General features: G+C 42.2%; 1 protein-coding gene across 1 annotated transcript in view; it reads right to left on the reverse strand.

The window, feature by feature from the left end:
* The window catches only part of ryr3 (ryanodine receptor 3), a 399,971-nt gene that overhangs the window by 109,788 nt on the left and 269,244 nt on the right, over positions 1–20,939 (reverse strand). Inside the window, exons 56-63 of the mRNA XM_067991361.1 lie at positions 16,318–16,393; positions 13,962–14,085; positions 13,624–13,739; positions 11,769–11,836; positions 7,874–7,995; positions 6,897–6,946; positions 3,775–3,835; positions 3,397–3,635 (exon numbers count right to left, since the gene is read on the reverse strand). Of these exons, the coding sequence (XP_067847462.1) occupies positions 3,397–3,635; positions 3,775–3,835; positions 6,897–6,946; positions 7,874–7,995; positions 11,769–11,836; positions 13,624–13,739; positions 13,962–14,085; positions 16,318–16,393 (856 nt within the window). The remainder of the gene's footprint in view (positions 1–3,396; positions 3,636–3,774; positions 3,836–6,896; positions 6,947–7,873; positions 7,996–11,768; positions 11,837–13,623; positions 13,740–13,961; positions 14,086–16,317; positions 16,394–20,939) is intronic.

Below are 20,939 nucleotides of genomic sequence, written 5' to 3' on the forward strand. Positions count from 1 at the left end.
AGCGTGGTAAACAAGGTTGGTGAGCTAGAGGCGCAAATAGACACATGGGGATACGAAGTTGTGGCGATAACGGAGACCTGGTTCAAAAAAGGGCAGGATTGGGTACTAAATATTCCTGGATACAAGGTGTTCAGGAAAGATACGGAAGGAAAGAAAAGAGGTGAGGGAGGGGGTGGCAGTATTGATTAAGGAGAATATTGCAGTACTGGAGAGAGAGGATGTCCTGGAGGGATCAAGGATAGAATCTATTTGGTTGGAGTCAAGAAATAAAAGTGCCATTACATTACGGGGTGTATTCCATGGGCCACCAACTAGTGGGAAGGGTATAGAGCAGCAAATTTGCAGAGAAATTACAGGGAGGTGCAAAAGCCACAGAGTAATGATAACTGGGGACTTCAACTATCCTAATATAGACTGGGATAACATTAATAAGTGGCAAAGAGGGGGAGGAATTTTTGAAATGTGTTCAGGATAACTTTCTTGACCAGTACATTTCTGGCCTATTGAGGAAGGAGGCATTGCTGGACTTGGTTCTAGGAAATGAGGCTGGCCAAGTGGAGCAAGTGTCAGTGGGGGAATATTTAGGGAGCAGCGATAATAGTATCATAAGGTTTAGAATAGCTATGGAAAAGGACACGGACAACTTTAAAGTAAAAATACTCAATTGGAGGAAAGCCAATTTCAATGGGATGAGAACAGATCTGGCCCGGGTAAATTGGAATCAAAGATTGGCAGGCAAAACTGTAATTGAAGAGTGGGCGGCCTTTAAAGAGGAGATGGTTCGGGTATAGTCTAGGCACATTCCCACGAGGCAGAAAGGTAGGGCAACTAAAGCCAGAGCTCCCTGGATAACAAAAGAGATAGAGAGTAAGATGAAACGGAAAAAAGGGGCGTATGACAGATGTCAGGTTGATAACACAAGTGAGAGCCAGGCAGAATATAGAAAGTTCAGAGGGGAAGTGAAAAAGGAAATAAGAGGGGCAAAGAGAGAGTATGAGAATAGACTGGCGGCCAACTTAAAAGGGAATCCAAAAGTCTTCTACAGGCATGTAAACAGTAAACGGGTAGTAAGAGGAGGGGTGGGGCCGATTAGGGACCATAAAGGAGATCTACTCGTGCAGGCAGAGGGTATGGCTGAGGTACTAAATGAGTACTTTGCATCTGCCTTTACCAAGGAAGAAGATGCTGCCAGAGTCTCAGTAAAGGAAGATATAGTTGAGATACTGGATGGGCTAAAAATTGATAAAGAAGAGATACTAGAAAGGCCAGCTGTACTCAAAGTAGATAAGTCACCCAGTCCAGATGGGATGCATCCTCGGTTGCTGAGGGATGTAAGGGTGAAAATTGTGGAGGTACTGGCCATAGTCTTCCAAACATCCTTAGATATGGGAGTGGTGCCAGAGGACTGGAGAACTGCGAATGTTACACCCTTGTTCAAAAGGGTGTAAGGATAAACCCAGCAACTACAGGCCAGTCAGTTTAACCTCAATGGTGCTGAAACTTTTAGAAACAAAAATCTGAGACAGAATTAACAGTTAATGGGACAAGTGTGGATTGATTAGGGAAAGCCAGCAGGGATTTGTTTAACTAACCTGATAGAGTTTTTTGATGAGGTAACAGAGAGGGTAGATGACGGCAATGCAGTTGATGTGGTGTATATGGACTTTCAAAAGGCGTTTGATAAAGTGCCGCATGGTAGGCTTATCATCAAGATTGCAGCCCATGGAATAAAAGGGGGCAGTAGCAACATGGATACTGAATTGGCTAAGGGACAGGAAACAGAGAGTAGTGGTGAACGATTGTTTTTCAGACTGGAATGAGGTATACAGTGGTGCTCCCCAGGGGTCGGTGCTGGGACCACTGCTTTTCTTGATATATATTAATGACTTGGACTTGGGTGTTCAGGGCACAATTTCCAAATTTGCAGATGACACAAAACTTGGAAGGGTAGTAAACAGTGAGGAGGATAGTGATAGACTTCAAGAGGATATAGACAGGCTGATGGCATGAGCAGACACGTGGCAGATGAAATTTAAAACAGAAAAATGCGAAGTGACACATTTCGGTAGGAAGAACGAGGAGATGCAATATAAGCTAGAGGACATAATTCTAAAAAGGGTACAGGAACAGAGAGATCTAGGGATATATGTGCAAAAATCTTTGAAGGTGGTAGGGCAGGTTGAGAAAGCGGTTAACAAAAGCATACAGGATCCTGGGCTTTATAAATAGTAGCATAGAGTACAAATGTATGGAAGTCATGATGAATCTTTATAAAACACTGGTTCAACCACAACTGGAGTATTGTGTCCAGTTCTGGGCACCGCACTTTAGGAAAGATGTGAAGGTCTTAGAGAGGGTGCAGAAGAGATTTACCAGAATGATTCCAGGGATGAGGGACTTCAGCCATGTGGATAGACTGGAGAAACTGGGGTTGTTCTCCTTGGAACAGAGACGGTTGCGAGGAGATTTGATAGAGGTATTCAAAATCATGAAGGGTCTAGACAGAGTAGATAGAGAGAAACTGTTCCCATTGGTGGAAGGGTCAAGAACCAGAGAATATAGATTTAAGGTGATTGGCAAAAGAATCAAAGGTGACATGAATAAAAACCTTTTTACACAACGAGTGGTTATGATCTGGAATGCACTGCCTGAGGGGGTGGTGGAGGCAGATTCAATCATGGTTTTTAAAAGGGAACTGGATAAGTACTTGAAAGGAAAAAATTTGCAGGGCTACGGGAATAGGGTGGGGGAGTGGGACTAGTTCGATTGCTCTCGCATAGAGACGTCGCAGAGTCGATGGGCCAAACGGCCTCCTTCCACGCTGTAACCTTTCTATGATTCTATGGTCTTTCCGCATACACTTTAAAAAAATTATTTTTCAAATATTTAATCCACCTTCCTTTTAAAAGCTATTTTGGGTTCTACCTCCACCACTTTTTCTGGTAGGCTATTCCGTGCTTAAGAACCCTTTGCGTAAGAAAAATTACTCCTAACCTCACCCTTTGTGTTTTTGATGATGATCTTAAATTTATGCCTGGTTACTGGCTCATTGGAAATAATTTTTCCCGATTCACTTTATCAAAACCCCTCGTAGTTGTGAACACCTCTGTCAGATCACCTCTTAACTTTCTTTGTTCTAATAAAAAATGAACTCCAGTTTCTCTGGTCTTTATAACTCTGATATCACCTTAAGTCAATCTCTCCATGGCCGTGACATCCTTCCGAAAGTAAAGTGTCCAAAACTGAATATAATATTCTAACTGCAGTCTATTTCTGCTTTAGTCCAATACAATTTAAAAGTTACAAATAAAGTGTGGACTCAGAGTGAGGTGTTAACAGCTCAGACAATGACAGAGCCTATAGCATCATTCCATTTTGATAAACCAGGTTACTCACAGATTAGGTCAATTCCAAACTGATGTTGACCAATGTGGTCAAATAGTGAAGTCAGCACAGGTATCAGAGCTACAGTTGTGTAATTGATGTTCTGAGTGACTCCCTTTAGCTGAGATCGTGAATGTGTGAATTTTCCAAGTTTCAGATTTTCGAGCGTTTTTTCCAGGTCTTCTGCTGCATTTTCAAAGAATGAACGCAGGCCAGCTTTCACCAACTCCGAGCTAGACTTCATAACAGTTCTGAAAAGCACAAATATGGACAAATGCCCAACTACAATTTGAGGCTGTAACAATATTTAATGAGCTAAATAACTGTCGCTTAAAAAGAGTCAAAAGATGAATAATGAAATGACCAAATGTAAAGAAGGGCCAAAATTACCTGGGGTCCAGTGTCCGTGCCAAGATGTGTAAACAGTTTACCATTGTACCAGAATCAGTGCCTTTAGAAGTAAGCAATGAAATACATGAGACCATCTGTACTTTACCCTGCCTACTTGTGCAAATACTACATTATAATTAATGTTGATGCACCACACAGCATCTTAGCACTGTAGGGAGCGATCTTCAATTTCGCCTGAAATAGGTACGAAGTGGACGGAGCAGCTGCACCACCCATCCAAAGATGGCATCAGTAGGCCCAAGCCATTTTCAGGTTCAGGCCTCATTTAAATGTCACTGGTGAGCTACAGGAGCTAAAGGGGTGTCCCCGCTGTAGCATGCTGGTTCTGATAGGGCAGGTAATCCGCTGCATGGCACATGCTTCGCCCATTTGTAACTGAAAATTGCAATTGGGGTCCTGCAGCCACTGTAGGAAGCTATTTAAGCAGCCTCCTGTCAGAAACAGGTGGGCATGCTGCTCGTCAAATTATAGGCCCACCTGAAAATTGCATCAAGCAGGCTTTGGATGTGAATGGAATGACCGAGCTGCTCCGCCGTCACCCTCCCTCCCACCCACCACAATTTTCAACAGTCAGTCACCCGTTTTTCAGGTGAGAAATGGGTGGCCGGCAGCTGAAAATCGCCCCCTAGGTGTCAATTCATGAAATCCAGATAATCGGGGAACAGGCTGTTTTACAAATAATACTTAAGCAGAAAAATTAAATAATGTTTTATACACATATAATGCTCATGAACGGTGAGGTGTGAGGGCTCCAGTCATGGGTGGGGTGAGGAAGGGGTGTAATTTTGATTTTGGGTGATAGTGTAAAATGGGCGACATTGATTCAGTCGCCCGTTGACTTGAATGGAAATGAAAATGGGGAGAGGTGTATAAAGGGTGGCTGAATCGATATCGCCCGGTTTACACTATCACCCAAGGTCAAAATTACTCCTAAGGAGTGAGCAGATAGCTGGGTGGGCTGTGTGGAGGCTCCGTGTCGAGACGGTCTGGGAGTGGCACAAGAGCAACAGTGGATGGTACACTTGGCACCAGGCCTGCTCCTGAGGAGTTGACAACAGCAATCTGAAAATAAGACTTAGTCATTTCAATATAGTTAATGAGTTTACAAATAATAATGAAATTAAAGTGTTGATTAAAATTGTAATGTTTCTATTTAACTTTAATAGTGGCTGGGAGATGAGAAACATTTTTTTTTGGTACAGAAATTTTCTTTTGACACGAGTCACAAATGGATGAATCAGAAAGGACACTGTAGGCACTAATGACAAACAGTCAAAGTACCGTATCGATGAGGAAGAATATATCTGTTACACTTCATAGTTTCACTAAGGGTATTCAATGATAACTGTGCGATCTTCATTTTGATTGCAGCTCTAACATAAAGCATCAGGATCTAATTGGTCTACGTGATCAGTTCTTAATTTCTAGAAATGAGCAACTTTCATACTCAAGTTACATTTTTACATTGCAGCTATTACATCAAAAATATATCTTAATAAAGAATGAAGTTAATCTGGTCTTAAAAATGCAGGTGTCAGTTTACCTTATTTGAGTATTCTGCATTTGTTTTTTTTTAAATGAATATAAAATCACAGATTCCTTTTCAATTTAGGGATCATGGGCTCAATTTTAAATCAGAGCCGGGAAGGGGACGAGGAGGTCAATTTGAGGTTGGGAAACCCATTGGTAGGGGTTTCCCTGACGTCCTTACGATTTTGACATAAGGACATCTTTTATTTTTTTTTGTCGGTTTCCTGTCCAACTGACAGGCTGGTCTCAGTCGGACGGGAGAACAGCCAGGGAGAGGACGTCTTCAGGTAAGTCTGCAGTTAAGTCTTTGTTTGCATGGATGGGGGGGGGGGGGATGTCACGGATGGGCAAGGGGCCCAGGGATCGTGAGTCATGGGAGATGGGATCGGGGGTCAGTCACGGGGAGGGGGTGCGGGATCGGGAGTCACCTCGGGGGTCTGCAATTGTTGAGGGGGAGGGTTGGGGGTCGGAGGTTCAGGATGGGAGGATCGGGGTTGGGGTCGGAGGGGGAGGGTCGGGGTTGGAGGACTGGGGTCGGGGTTGGAGGATTGGGGTCGGGGTCGGGGGATCGGAGTCAGGGCCGGTGGATCGGGGTCAGGGGATCGGGGACAGGGTCGGGGTCGGGAGATCGGAGTGGGAGGATTCGGGTCGGGGTCAGGGGTCCACGATTGGGGGAGGGGGGGTGGGAGGGGGTCAGTGCAGGTAGGTTTGCTGGACCTGTGGGAAGCACTCCTGCTCCTCCGGGCCTATAAGCTGTGTCTTTCTAGGCACCTACCTGTTAGTCTTGGGCCTTCTTGCCTCCTTTTACGAGGCGTAAAACAGAAGGCCTGGGAATCCTGGCCCCCCAGGGTTGAAATCGAGAATTTGAGAAAAATGGAGGCCTGGAGCCTCCTTGAAAGGTTTTAAGACCCGACCCACCTCCTGGGAGCGGGTTGGCCGGCCGCTCCTCGTCCCGCCCCCATGGAAACAGAAAATGGGCGGGTTGGAGGCAGGTCTGAAATGGTGGCAATTTTCAATCCCCCCCACGTCCAACCCACCCGTTTTTTACTTTAAAATCGAGCCCCATGTGTGAGTTTGAATAGAATACAGAATATATTTTGCTCTCAGTATCCTAAAACGATTATCCTCCCTGGTCGGCCATGTAAATGTACAGAGTCCGCTCAGCGTGTCTGTGCATTTATGCCATGATGCGAGGTATTGTCATGGTGTAAATACATATGACACATTGGGTTGACAGCACCTATTAGTGCAGATTTGCTTTACAATAAAGATATTTTTTAATGAGGTGAAAAGGAAAATATTGGCCATTATGCCCAATTTCCTGTAGGCCTATTGCAGGATGTCGATTCTATAGACCAGAGACACATGGGGGTAGAAATTGGTATGCACTGCGCCTATTTCTCAGGCCCAAAACAGACCAGTTTAGCAGTGGGATAGCCTGCGCCCAATCTGCGAAGGCATTGGTCCCACTGCTGTATTCGTGGGGCTCATTTTTTAGGCATCCTGGACTTGATGCAATTGATATAACATTGAGAACGTAAAGACAGTAAGGAGACTGGCAGATTGCTTACCAAAGAGTGAGATCCTATGTCTGACCAGGGCTGCAAGTTTGCAGAAAATACTAGAACAGGAGAGTACAGAAATGGAAAACAGGGGACAGAAATGAACAGTTAAAGCAATATTCTCTCTGTCAGAGAACTGAGTCGTTATCAAAGCAATAATAAAACAAGAATATTGGAAAATTAAAGGCTCAAAAATATCTACTGTAAACTCCCATTTCCATGAAATTAAAGCCAGTGCAACAATGTAGAAAAAGGCACTGAATACATCTTTTGACAAGAAGCTCCTTAAATTTGGTTTCATCAATTATCAGTCAAACTAAGGCTTCCTTTTCTCCTTATTACAGATCAATTTTAAATGTAGTCAACATTTTGTATACTTGAAAATTATTTTGTCATCTCACAGCAGGTCTAGCATCCATATCTAAAGAACCTGCTTGCTCTCTTTTAGGGCGCATTCACTTGCGGCGGGGGCATAAAATGGATGGTATTGGATCAGCTGCTCACTATACACCCCGCCTGCTTTTCCTTTCCATTGACTTCAAATAGCATTTACAAAAAGGGGTTTTCCCAATGCCTGACCCTCTGTGGCCTCCCCTCCACTTTTACTTACCTGCATCAGCTGGGCCCCGTGGTACAGCCACCAGATTTCCTGCCCCCTCCGATTTGCAAGTTACTACAAAAGTGCAAGCAACTCGCTGATGGAATGCAAAAGGGGCCCGACCATGAAAAAGGTATGCCCACCCCCCTGCCCCTCCCACTTCCTGCCCAAATAAAGCGGTCACTTTAAAACTCATCCCTTTGTTTCCTACCTTTCAACCCGTTTCTTATCCATTCCCAGGACATACCCTGAATCCCCACAGCTTTGAGTTTAATTAATAGCCTTTCACGTGGAACTTTATCAAAAGCCTTTGGAAGTCTAGATACACCACATCACAGCGTTTACCACAGTCTACTTAGAACATGTTTTAAACAAAGCATTTTCCCACCTTGCTAACATTTCCTTTTCCTTGTTGGATGCATATCCACTGCTGCTGAGACTCTTGATCGGAGAGGATAAGAAGTACAAACTGTGATTCTTAAAGTATTCATCAATCAGAGGAAGTAGAATCTGGAATAGAATTTTTTATAAGTTAACGTTACTGAACAATGATTATAAATTGGATGTACTTTGTTCAAATTTCATAATAATAATTATTGGCTAACTAGCCCATTGAATGTAAATGTAATGCAGATAGTTATGCAAGTACAGCCAAGCCTTATTAACCTTTGTAGTATGGCTAAGTTCATACAATATTTTCACATAGGATAATTGAGTTCAGAAAACAAGTGATAAAAAATGTCAGTGGGTTTCCAAGTGAAAACAATTTAACCTAGTATTGTTTTCCAAAGTGTAAAATGAAGTCTGCTGGGTAACTACTGCAATTAACCCTCCACGTGGTATGTTGAAATGGTTGATATTTTGAAACAAAAATATAACTCAGATAATTGATTTTATAGTATTCTTTAATGTATATCATGCTGCGTTCTGTCAAATACATGTTATGGTGAATTTATTTTAAAGCTATCAGTCTGAGGCTGGCAAGTACAGAATAAGTTCTCGTCAGACAGTACCCTGTTTATAGTATATGGCCGGAACAGCAATTCTCTGTGCTTGTTTACACAAATGCACACACCTCTTCTCCCTGAAACCCCTGAGAACTTTTCAAACAAGGGTGGACATTGCACAGGACTTATACTCCATGTGTTGTCAAACCCAAGCAGTGCAAGATTATTTTCTCCAGGAAGTTTCCCATCACTTCTTTCCAGTCAGGGTGGACCCCATCTCTTGAGTTATACTATCACTTTAGCATTGCTGGGAAACTAAAGTTGCAGTATAATGCATGTTTACATTTGAGCTTTCACCTGTTTAGGTCCCACCCTCTGGGGCATCCTCCTTAATCCTCTTCACCTTGCTAATTCCTTTGCACTTTTAAAAGCCCCCTCAATATATTTTCAACTGCATTTTTGATGAGTTCTCCTAATTTTTCTACTGTCACATGGTCGGCTCCATCATCTGTTACATAGAACCATAGAATCATAGAAAGGTTACAGTACGGAAGGAGGCCGTTCGGCCCATTGATTCCGAGCCTTCTCTATGCAAGAGCAATCCAGCTAGTCCCACTCCCCCACCCTATTCTTGCAGCCCTGCAATTTTTTTTCTTTCAGGTACTTATCCAGTTCCCTTTTGAAGGCCATGATTGAATCTGCCTCCAACACCCCCTTGGGCAGTGCATTCCAGATCCCAACCACTCACTGCATAAAAAAGTTTTTCCTCATGTCACCTTTGGTTCTTTTGCCAATTACCTTAATCCTATGCCCTCTGGTTCTTGACCCTTCCGCCAATGGGAACAGTTTCTTTCTATCTACTCTGTCTAGGCCCTTCATGATTTTGAACACCTTCATCAAATCTCCTTGCAACCTTCTTTGTTCCAAGGAGAACAATCCCAGCTTCTCAAGTCTATTCACGTAATTTAAGTCCCTCATCCCTGGAATCATTCTAGTAAATCTCCTCTGCACCCTCTCAAAGGCCTTCACATCCTTCCTAAAGTGCGGTGCCCAGAATTCGACACAATACTCCAGTTGTGGTCGAACCAGGACCCCGTATGCTTTTTTAACCACTTTCTCAATCTGCCCTGCCACCTTCAACGATTTGTACACATATACCCTCAGATCCCTCTATTCCTCCACCCCTTTTAGAGTTGTGCCCTCTAGTTCATATTGCCTCTCCTCATTTTTCCAACCAAAATGCATCATCTTGAATTTTTCCACATTAGACTTCATCTGCCACGTCGTTTCCGTGTTAAACTTCATCTGTCACGAGTTACATTGTATCTACAGCACAGAAACAGGCCAATCGGCCCAACTGATATATGCCGACATTTATGCTCCACTTAAGCTTCCTCCCTCCCAACTTCATCTCAACTTATCAGCATACCCTTCTATTCCTTTCTCCCTCGTGTGCTTATCTAGCTTCCCTTTTAATGCATTTATGCTATTCGCCTCAACCACTCCTTTTTCCACATTCTTACCATACTTTGGGTAGAGAAGTTTCTCCTGAATTCCCTATTGAATTTATTAGTGACTATCTAATATTTATGACCTCAAGTTTTGACTCCCCCACAAGTGGAAACATTTTCTCTACGTCTGCCCTTTCATTATCTTAAAGACCTCTATCAGGTCACCCTTCAGCCTTCTCTTTTCTAGAGAAAAGAGCCCCAGCCTGTCCAGCCTTTCCTGATAAGTATATCCTCCCAGTTCTGGTAACATCCTTGTGAACCTTTTTTGCTGGCACCATTGTTGTTCACAATTTACATTAACGATTTGGACTCAGGAATTGGAAGTACAATTACAAAATTTGCGGACGACACCAAATTGGGGGGTGTAGTTAATACAATGGAAGAATGCGTCAAAATGCATTCATACCAGACAATGTGCACTGGTAGAACACTGGTCAGCTGTTCAGTTAGATGTTGAAAATTGCTGGTTTAAATTAGCAAGGGCAGAAAAGCTGTGGGGAAAATAGGAAGATTATTTGGGAAAAGAGCCCTGTTAAGTAAGTAAGTTTTGAGTGTGCATTTCACTCTGGATTGTATGCCACTAGATTTTATTTGACTAGTAGTAAATATTTTGTAGTGACAGATGTTTATAATGAGTAGGTTTTGCTGGCAAATGGCTTATTCACTTGAGCAGGTTCCACTGTCATTGCATGGATTCAGCTGCTATACCTACTTCAATCCCAATACTACTTCAGTAGCATTTAAAAAAAACATTAGTCATAGCTATCATGCTGCACTTTGGAATAAATCACTACCGATAACTGTATACCTTTACCTTAGCTTTGTTACAAATGCCATAGAACAGGACAGTTCAGATACAATATTCTGAGGTTTTATATTGTGCATAAAAATACAACACATTGTTCAATCATACAACAGTTGCGGTTTGGTGATCCTTTGAATTGGATGTGGTCTTAATGGAAAAGAAGCCTTTTTTTGCCTTGTATTTTAATCAATGTGAAGTGCCTTGGGACATTTCATTTCATTAAAGGCATTATACTAGTATATGTCGCAATTGATGTTACAGTACTTAAACCAGCAGGTTACTGGTGTAAATAATTTCACCGAAACAGTACTGTTATTTACACTTCTTTTAGTGCACTGCATAATACTTCAAAGAAAATTCTCACAGGACCGTTCTTTGCCTACTTGAAATATACCTGAATCATTGCTCAAACTGCCTTGTTCAATTTAGTCATAATCTGAGCTCTAATTCCAGTGCTTGGATTAACAAAATAAAAAATGATTTCTCATCACCATCATTCACCACCTTAGCAATCTTTGTCTTTCTCACCCTGCATACCCTTCATCGTACCGATTTCCATCAATCTTCCCTACCCGCTTCTATTCCTTACGGGGCACAGTTTTTTCCCTTGTGATTACATTTCTGGGTCAGTGGCTAGATTGACAGGGATACAAGCATACTAAATGCTGAGGGCTGGAGTGCTGAAGGACTTCTGTAGTTAGCAAGCTCAATTAATTACAAGCCTAATTTTTAATTGGACGGGTACATTTGAGCAACCTTTATTTGTTAATGTGATTTGCAACAAAACTTTTAAGTACAGCCTTGTGGCTTTTAAAATAAAATCTGACATAATAGTCAGTTTAGAGGAATTGCTATCAATTAGCTTTAAAGGAAAATATTTGGAAAATGCACCCTTTTGAGTAATTGGATACCAGAAATTGGTGACCAGTTATTAGATTTTGCCAGCACTGAAAGTACAAACCATCTTCTATCTGAAAAAACAGAACTTTCTTTAATAGCTCTTTCGAATAGGTCACGTACCTTGGCAAAAAACTTTATCTCCCGCTCATGAGGAGATTTGTCTGCTTTACCACTACTGACAATAGCCTCTGTAAATACAAACATAATTCATTTAATCACAACAAAACATTAAGCAGACATGAAACAGGTATGACTCAAGTGGACCAGATTCAGGTAATTTTTGAAATGAATAAAAAGGGGGCTAACTGTTCCACAATATAATGCCACCCATCAGCTCAAAAGCTATGATTCAACTGAACAAAATGTTTGTGCGAATATCAAAGAATGCAGGGCCTCTGCAGACAGGGGCTGTGGGCAAGAGCTACAGAAGGGTATTCCCCAGGTGGTGAGTTCCCGATCTCAGCTCTGCCATTGGGAGAGACAGAGGCCAGCTACTTGCTCAAAGGGAAGGAGGAGAAATGGGAGGTAGAGTCAGCCCAGGTGCATGTCCTCATAGCCAGTTATGCAGCAGAACTGGGCCTGGGAACAGTTTGCCTGCTTGCTCTCACAGCTAGGTATAATCCTGCCATGGTAAAACCTAGGATATCAAATTCCCCTTAACAAAAATTGAAAGAATGCCAGTATTTCTCAGCAATTAACAATCCGCTAATTAAATTGTATTCTCAGATCACTGTCAAGCATCCCTGCAATTTCAGTGGTGGATCATTAATTACAGAGAAGAATTTGCATTCTCTTGATCTTTTTGTTGAAAGAGGAATGTCATGCCTAGCCAGAGAAAAGAAAAGTGGAGAAAAATCCATTTTACACAAAAAATTTACAAAACATAACAGGCAGTGACTTAAACAGAAAACATATTAAAAGTGCAGCATCGATTATTTAATTACCTGCTTGCTAAGTTCAGCTCAATTTTATATATTCAGTATTTCAAACCGATTACTAATATTAATATACTCAAGTAGGTTTGGAGATAAGACTATCAGTAACATCGTAAAAACAGTGGGAGCAATCTTAACCTTCCCCACCCGCTGAAAATCAGGCGCATGAGCAGTTCCAATCCCCCGGGTTACTTATCTGCCCTGCAGCCACCCATTTCTAACCTGCCATGCTGAGCAGGCAGCAAGGACACCCACCCAAGACTGGTGGAGTCCTTTTTTACATATGCATGTTGAGCCTTGCTGATGTCATCGGGACCTGCCTGTGACCTTAACTTTAACTGAATGGCTTGAGCAGGCAGCTTTCCTGACAGGTGAAGACAACGTGGAAGGGGATCTGGGCCAAAAGAGGAACAAACAGATACGTTTTTTAACTATGCTTGTAGGGCCAGGAAGAACAGGAGTGGTCCTCCGGGTCCCAGAAGGAAACCTTAAGCCTCCCCTGATGCGGACTTGTACCCTCTCTTCTCAAACGCGAGACTCCCGAGAGATGGTCCTGGCAGCCGATCCTGTCACCTAGCTGCTGCTGATTTTCAGTAGCTTCCAGCAGGCTTCCCACCCTTGACTGGTGGGAAATTGGCCGTTGTGATTTAAGTGAAGGTCGGCCGTCAGCCGGCTCGCAGTCTGGGAAATTAACTCTACACCGCAGTTTCCTGCCAGAAACCGACTGACAGTTAAAATACAGGCCAAAGTAAATATCAAAAATATAAGATTTCAGTGAGTAGATTCTGTTGTTAGAAATGTGTTTCATATTCTTTGCATACACAATAATGAATTAGAGTTCTAAATTAGTATAACAATTTTTATTACCAGTTTTATTAAACATTTTTAAAAGCGATAAATGCAATTTACAAGATAAATGTTTCTGCTGCGAACAGGGTAGATTATTATTTTGTAGTATTAAATATAACTATAAGGATTAAGAAGTGGTTATAGTTGAGAATTAGTGGTAAGTAAATATTATCCAGAATGTTGTCACGTACCTAAATGTATTATAAACTCCTGAGCTGAGTCGACACATTTTAACACCTTTTCTAAGAATTCATAAGCAAATCGCTTCTCAAAAGAAGAGGAGTCCAACTCCATATCCTTTAGGCCCCTGTAAACACATCGCATGATCAAACTGTTGGGCTATGCAAGTTCTAACACTGGTAGTCTCAACAATTTTATAACAATTACTGGATCTTTGTTTAATACTTTAGATTGCTCAGATTAACATGACAACCTCTTTGTTATCAAAAGAATACAATCAACAGAATCAAATTATGTTTCCATTTTTATTTTGCACGGTTATATCAAGCAGAAATAGCACATCTATTACCTGGACACTGCATAACCATTCACTTGGAGAAACTTGAACAGTTCATGGGCCTTATCACGATCACGGAACTTTTCCTTGGCAGTCAAAGTGTCATACGGCATAAGTGAGGTTTGGCTGCCACCACCTATTACAATTGGACAGGTTGGAAATACTTGTTGGTTACTTTGGAGTGATGACCATGGCTTATTTACCAAATACTGTACCTGCAGAATCTAAACAAAAGACCGTCACAATTTATTCATACATATGCCTTAAAATTAAAGACAGATAGCAAATTCAGTGGACATTAAAAAGAAAATAAGACTTGTATTTATATAGCACCTTTCACGACCTCAGGACGAACCAAAGCGTTTTACAGCCAATGAAGTACTTTTCAAGCGTAAGTGCTGTTGTAATGTAGCAAATGCGGCAGCCCATTTGTGCATAGCATGCTCCCACAAACGAGATAAATGACCAGGCAATCGTTTTTTTTATTCATCTGTGGGATGTGGGCGTCACTGGCAAAGCAAGCATTTATTGCCCATCCCTGATTGCCTTTGAGAAGGTGGTGGTGAGCTGCCTTCTTGAACCGCTGCAGTCCGTGTGGTGAAGGTTCTCCCACAGTGCTGTTAGGAAGGGAGTTCCAGGATTTTGACCCAGAGACGATGAAGGAACGGTGATATATTTCCAAGTCGGGATGGTGTGTGACTTCGAGGGGAACACGCAGGTGGTGTTGTTCCCATGTGCCTGCTGCCCTTGTCCTTCTACTTGGTAGAGGTCGCGGGTTTGAGAGGTGCTGGCGAAGAAGCCTTGGCGAGTTGCTGCAGTGCATCTTGTAGATGGTACACACTGCAGCCACGGTCCACCGGTGGTAAAGGGAGTGAATGTTTGGGGTGGTGGATGGGGTGCCAATCCAGTGGACTGCTTTGTCCTGGATGGTGTCGAGCTTCTTGAGTGTTGTTGGAGCTGCACTCATCCAGGCAAGTGGAGAGTATTCCATCACACTCCTGACTTGTGCCTTGTAGATGGTGGAAAGGCTTTGGGGAGTCAGGAGGTGAGTCACTCAACGCAGAATACCCAGCCTCTGATCTGCTCTTGCAGCCACAGTATTTATGTGGCTGGTCCAGTTAAATTTCTGGTCAATGGTGACCCCCAGGATGTTAATGGTGGGGGATTCGGCAATGGTAATGCCGGTGAATATCAAGGGGAGGTGGTTAGACTCTTGTTGGAGATGGTCATTGCCTGGCACTTGTCTGGCGCGAATGTTACTTGTCACTTATCAGTCCAAGCCTGGATGTTGTCCAGGTCTTGCTGCATGTGGGCACAGACTGCTTCATTATCTGAGGGGTTGCGAATGGAACTGGACACAGTGCAATCATCAGTGAACATCCCCACTTCTGACCTTATGATGGAGGGAAGGTCATTGATGAAGCAGCTGAAGATGGTTGGGCCCAGGACACTGCCCTGAGGAACTCCTGCAGCAATGTCCTGGGGCTGAGATGATTGGCCTCCAACAACCACTACCATCTTCCTTTTGTGCTAGGTATGACTCCAGCCACTGGAAAGTTTTCCCCCTGATTCCCATTGACTTCAATTTTACTAGGTCTCCTTGATGCCACACTCGGTCAAATGCTGCCTTGATGTCAAGGGCAGTTACTCTCACCTCACCTCAGGAAATCTGTTCTTTTAGGTGTTGGATGAGGGATAAATGTTGGCCACGATACTGAGAGAACTCCCCTGCTCTTCAAAAATTGCTGTGGAATCTTTTATGTCCACCTGGGAGGTTTAAAGTCTCATCTGAAAGATGGCACTTCCGACAATGCAGAACTCCCTCAGTACTGCACTTAAACAACATGCAGCTGGGAGTTATGAAAAAATTGGGATACCTCTATTTATTTTTAATGTTTTTGGCATGATTTTGCAATACAATTGGAATTATTGAGGGATTGCAAGTAAATAGAAATCATTCCATGTGTATCACATTTAGATATGCCACACAAAAATGCTCCATATTGAGAACTGTGCAGTGAAACTTCTTGATTTAATTTTAATTAATTTATCTTTTTGCTTCCAAGGAAGTCAATAATGCAATGGATCTTATGTGTAATGTTTAAATATTAAATTGTTGTTCATAATCAGTTGGTCAGATGGATATTGCAGGGAATGAAAAACCAAATGCAGTTCGGTCACCTATCCGATACACATGGCCAGAGTTTTAGACCTGAAATTATAGCAACAATCCTACTTCAATAACACACAATTTCTTCAATTCCTTGTTTATTTATTACATTAAAACAATGAATGATCATCAGTCAGTATAAAACAGTTCAAAAGCAGCTTCACGCACAAATACACAAAACAGTTCAGTAAGACTCACCTTTGCTTTCTAATTCTGTTTTTCTCTTTTTGGCCCAAATGTTGTAATAGTTTTCTGCCATAAGCTCTGTCATTGTCTAGGTCAAAAACCAACAGCAACACAAAAAGAGGTTTTTATTGGATTACATACTAATTTCAATGTATTTGAAGGACTCATTTGCAGGGTTATGGGACTAAATTGGACAGCTCTCTGAAAGAGCTAGCACAGGCACGACGGGTTGAATGGCCTTCTGTGCAGTAAGATTCTATGATTCTATGATGTAGGTTTGGATTGACAGTTTTAAATTTCTTTACTCAAATTTGAAGTACGTGTGGTCAGAGAGGAGAAATAAAAATATTAATTAAGGCTGCTACCTAATGTATGTAGCTGTCTTACAAAGAAGCATTTAGTGATTGAAATAAATATATTAATTATAAGAAGCAATAATGACTAGAGTTGTTAGATCTACTTCGGCATAGTTTACAAATAAGTTTTTTTTCTCTATTTTCCTTTATATATAAAGATGAATACGAGATAAATTAATGAATGGAGTTTACTTTAAGAAACCTATGAAAAGACTTTCTGTGACAAAACATATCATGCACCAAAATGATCTCCACACTATTCTTAATATCTATCAGATCCGAGAAACATCAGAAGAATTAAATCATGGCCAAGGATCTTCATTCCATTACCTATAATTTTCACTCAACCCAACTACCAAGTAGAAGGGCAAGAAGACGTTTAACCGATGCAAATCATTGTAATTAAATCTGGAAGCTAAAACTATTAGAGCAATTCTGCCGCCCAAATGAGGAACAAAAATGGTATATGCTGTGTTATACAGGCCATTGTGAATTGAGAAATTTGTACTGTTTATTTTTAATGTAGTCCTGTTAATCATACCTTAAAAGGGGTTCAACCCACCCACCTTGAATTAACATAATTTATTAGCTATCTTTTAAACGTAATGAATTGGTCCTCAACAGAATTCATTTTACATCTTGTCATAGCGAATGATATGTTTATAGGAACTTTTTAAGAAGTGATCACAGATGGGAATATCATCAACACATTCATTCTGGTGTGATGCCAGTCTAAAATATAATTAACAAGTGTTGTCATCTGTTAAATCAGTTCATTTGAGATGAGTGATGACTGCAGGTAATCGGAATGAAGTTCCCTGACAATCAGCTCATTGGTCACTGAGATATTAGACTGTTAAGATTCTGTTTGCTAAGGACAATTTTCGAAGAAGCTGCTTCTAACTTCAAAAGGAAAAACATCCTTAAAACTATCTTATATTTATGGCCCCACAAGTGGAAACATCTCCTCTACGTCTACCCATCAAATCCTTTCATAATCTTAAAGACCTCTATCAAGTCACCCCTCATTCTTCTCTTTTCCAGAGAAAAGAGCACCAGCCTGTTTAATCTTTCCTGATAGGTTTAACCACTCAGTTCTGGTGTCATCCTAGTAAATGTTTTTTGCACCTTCTCTGGTGCCTCTGTATCCTTTTTATAATATGGAGACCAGAACTGTTGACAGTACTCCAAGTGTGGTCTGACCAAGGTTCTACACAAGTTTAACATAACTTCTCTGCTTTTCAATTCTATCCCTCTAGAAATGAACCCCAGTGCTTGATATGCTTTTTTTTTAATGGCCTTACTAACCTGCGTCACTACTTTTAGTGATTTGTGTATCTGTAGCCCCAGATCCCTCTGCTCCTCTACCCCATTTAGACTCTTATTTTCCAAGGAGTAGATGGCCTCCTATTCTTCGTACCAAAATGTACCACCTCACACTTCTCTATATTGAAATTCATTTGCCAATTACACGCCCAATCTGCAAGTTTATTAATGTCTTCCTCTATTTTGTCGCAGTCCTCCTCAGTATTAACTATACCCCCCCCCCCCCCCCATTTGGTGTCGTCTGCAAATTTTGAAACTGTACTTCCGATTCCCAAGTTCAAATCGTTAATGTAAATAGTGAACAACAGTGGCCCCAGCACCAATACTTGTGGAACACCACTATCTACCTTTTGCCAGTCTGAGTAGCTATCCTTAATCCCTACTCTGTTTTCTGTTTTGTAGCCGGCTTGCTATCCATTTGACTACTTGTCCCCTGACTCCACATGCTCTGACTTAGTCATGAGTCTACAGTGCAGCACCTTATCGAAGGCCTTTTGAAAGTCCAAATATATTACATCTACTACATTACCCTTGACTACCCTTTCCGTTACTTCTTCAAAGAATTCAATAAGTTTGGTCAAGCATGATCTTCCCTTTTGAAATCCGTGCTGACTATTCTTTATTATATTCTCTATTACATCTTTGTGGTTAGACCTAGTTCTGGTCTCCCCCGCAAGTGAAAACATCTTCTTTACATCTACCCTATCAAACCCTTTCAAAATCTTAAAGACCTCTATCAGGTCACCCCTCAGTCTTCTCCTTTCTGGACAAAAAAGCCCCAGCCTACTCAATCTTTCCTGATACATATAACCTCTCAAATCTGATATCATCCTGGTAAATTATTTTTTGGTTAGACTACACTTGGAGTATTGTGCACAGTTATGGTCTCCATATTATAAAAAGGATAGAGAGGCATTGACGGAGGTGGCAAAAAAGATTCACAAGGTTGACACCAGAACTAAGAGGATATACTTATCAGGAAAGATTGAGCAGGCTGGGACTCTTTTCTCTGGAAAAGAGAAGACTGAGGGGTGACCTGATAGAGGTCTTTAAGATTATGAAAGAGTTTTGATCGAGTAGATGCAGAGAAGATGGTTCCACTTGTGGGGGAGACCAGAATTAGGGGCCTTAAATATAAGTTAGTCACTAATAAATCCAGTAGGGAATTCAGGAGAAATTTCTTTACCCAGAGAGTGGTTAGAATGTGGAACTTAGAGTCATAGAGTCATACAGCACGGATAGAGGCCCTTCGGCCCATCGTGTCCGCGCCGGCCATCAAGCCCTGTCTACTCTAATCCCATATTCCAGCATTTGGTCCGTAGCCTTGTATGCTATGGCATTTCAAGTGCTCATCCAAATGCTTCTGGAATGTTGTGAGGGTTCCTGCCTCCACAACCCTTTCAGGCAGTGAGTTCCAGACTCCAACCACACTCTGGGTGAAAAAGTTCTTTCTCAAATCCCCTCTAAACCTCCCGCCTTTTACCTTGAATCTATGCCCCCTTGTTATAGAACCCTCAACGAAGGGAAAAAGCTCCTTAGTATCCATCCTATCTGTGCCCCTCATAATTTTGTACACCTCAATCATGTCCCCCCTCAGCCTCCTCTGCTCCAAGGAAAACAAACCCAATCTTCCCAGTCTCTCTTCATAGCTGAAGCGCTCCAGCCCTGGTAACATCCTGATGAATCTCCTCTGCACCCTCTCCAAAGCGATCACATCCTTCCTGTAGTGTGGCGACCAGAACTGCGCACAGTACTCCAGCTGTGGCCTAACCAGTGTTTTATACAGCTCCATCATAACCTCCTTGCTCTTATATTCTATGCCTCGGCTAATAAAGGCAAGTATCCCATATGCCTTCTTTACCACCTTATCTACCTGTTCCGCCGCCTTCAGGGATCTGTGAACTTGCACACCAAGATCCCTCTGACCCTCTGTCTTGCCTAGGGTCCTCCCATTCATTGTGTATTCCCTTGCCTTGTTAGTCCCTCCAAAGTGCATCACCTCGCACTTTTCCGGGTTAAATTCCATTTGCCACTGTTCCGCCCATCTGACCAACCCATCTATATCGTCCTGCAGACTGAGGCTATCCTCCTCGCTATTTACCACCCTACCAATTTTTGTATCATCAGCGTACTTACTGATCATACCTTTTACATTCATATCCAAGTCATTAATGTAGACCACAAACAGCAAGGGACCCAGCACCGATCCCTGTGGTACCCCACTGGCCACAGGCTTCCAGTCACAAAAACAACCTTCGACCATCACCCTCTGCCTTCTGCCACTAAGCCAGTTTTGTATCCAAAGTGCCAAGGCACCCTGGATTCCATGGGCTCGTACCTTCTTGACCAGTCTCCTGTGGGGGACTTTATCAAAGGCCTTACTGAAATCCATGTATACCACATCCACTGCGTTACCCTCATCCACACAACTAGTCACCCCCTCAAAAAATTCAATCAAATTAGTCAGACATGATCTTCCCTTGACAAAGCCATGTTGACTATCCCTGATTAATCCTTGCTTCTCCAAGTGGAGACTAATTTAGTCCTTCAAAATTTTTTCCAATAATTTTCCTACCACTGATGTTAGGCTCACTGGCCTGTAGTTCCCCGGTTTTTCCCTACTCCCCTTCTTGAATAATGGTACTACATTAGCGGTTCTCCAGTCCTCTGGCACATCCCCTGTGGCCAGAGAGGTTCTGAATATATGTGTTAGAGCCCCCGCAATCTCCTCCTTTGCCTCACACAGTAGCCTGGGATACATTTCGTCCGGGCCTGGGGATTTATCCATTTTTAGGCCTGCTAAAACCGCCAATACCTCCTCCCGCTCGATGTTAATATGTTCGAGTATATCACAGTCCCCCTGCCGTATTTCTATGTCTACATCGTCCTTCTCCATAGTGAAAACAGATGCAAAAAATTCATTTAGAACCCCTCCTACATCTGCCGGCTCCA

Source organism: Heptranchias perlo, chromosome 10 (genome assembly GCF_035084215.1).
Source record: "Heptranchias perlo isolate sHepPer1 chromosome 10, sHepPer1.hap1, whole genome shotgun sequence".
Lineage (NCBI taxonomy): Eukaryota > Metazoa > Chordata > Chondrichthyes > Hexanchiformes > Hexanchidae > Heptranchias > Heptranchias perlo.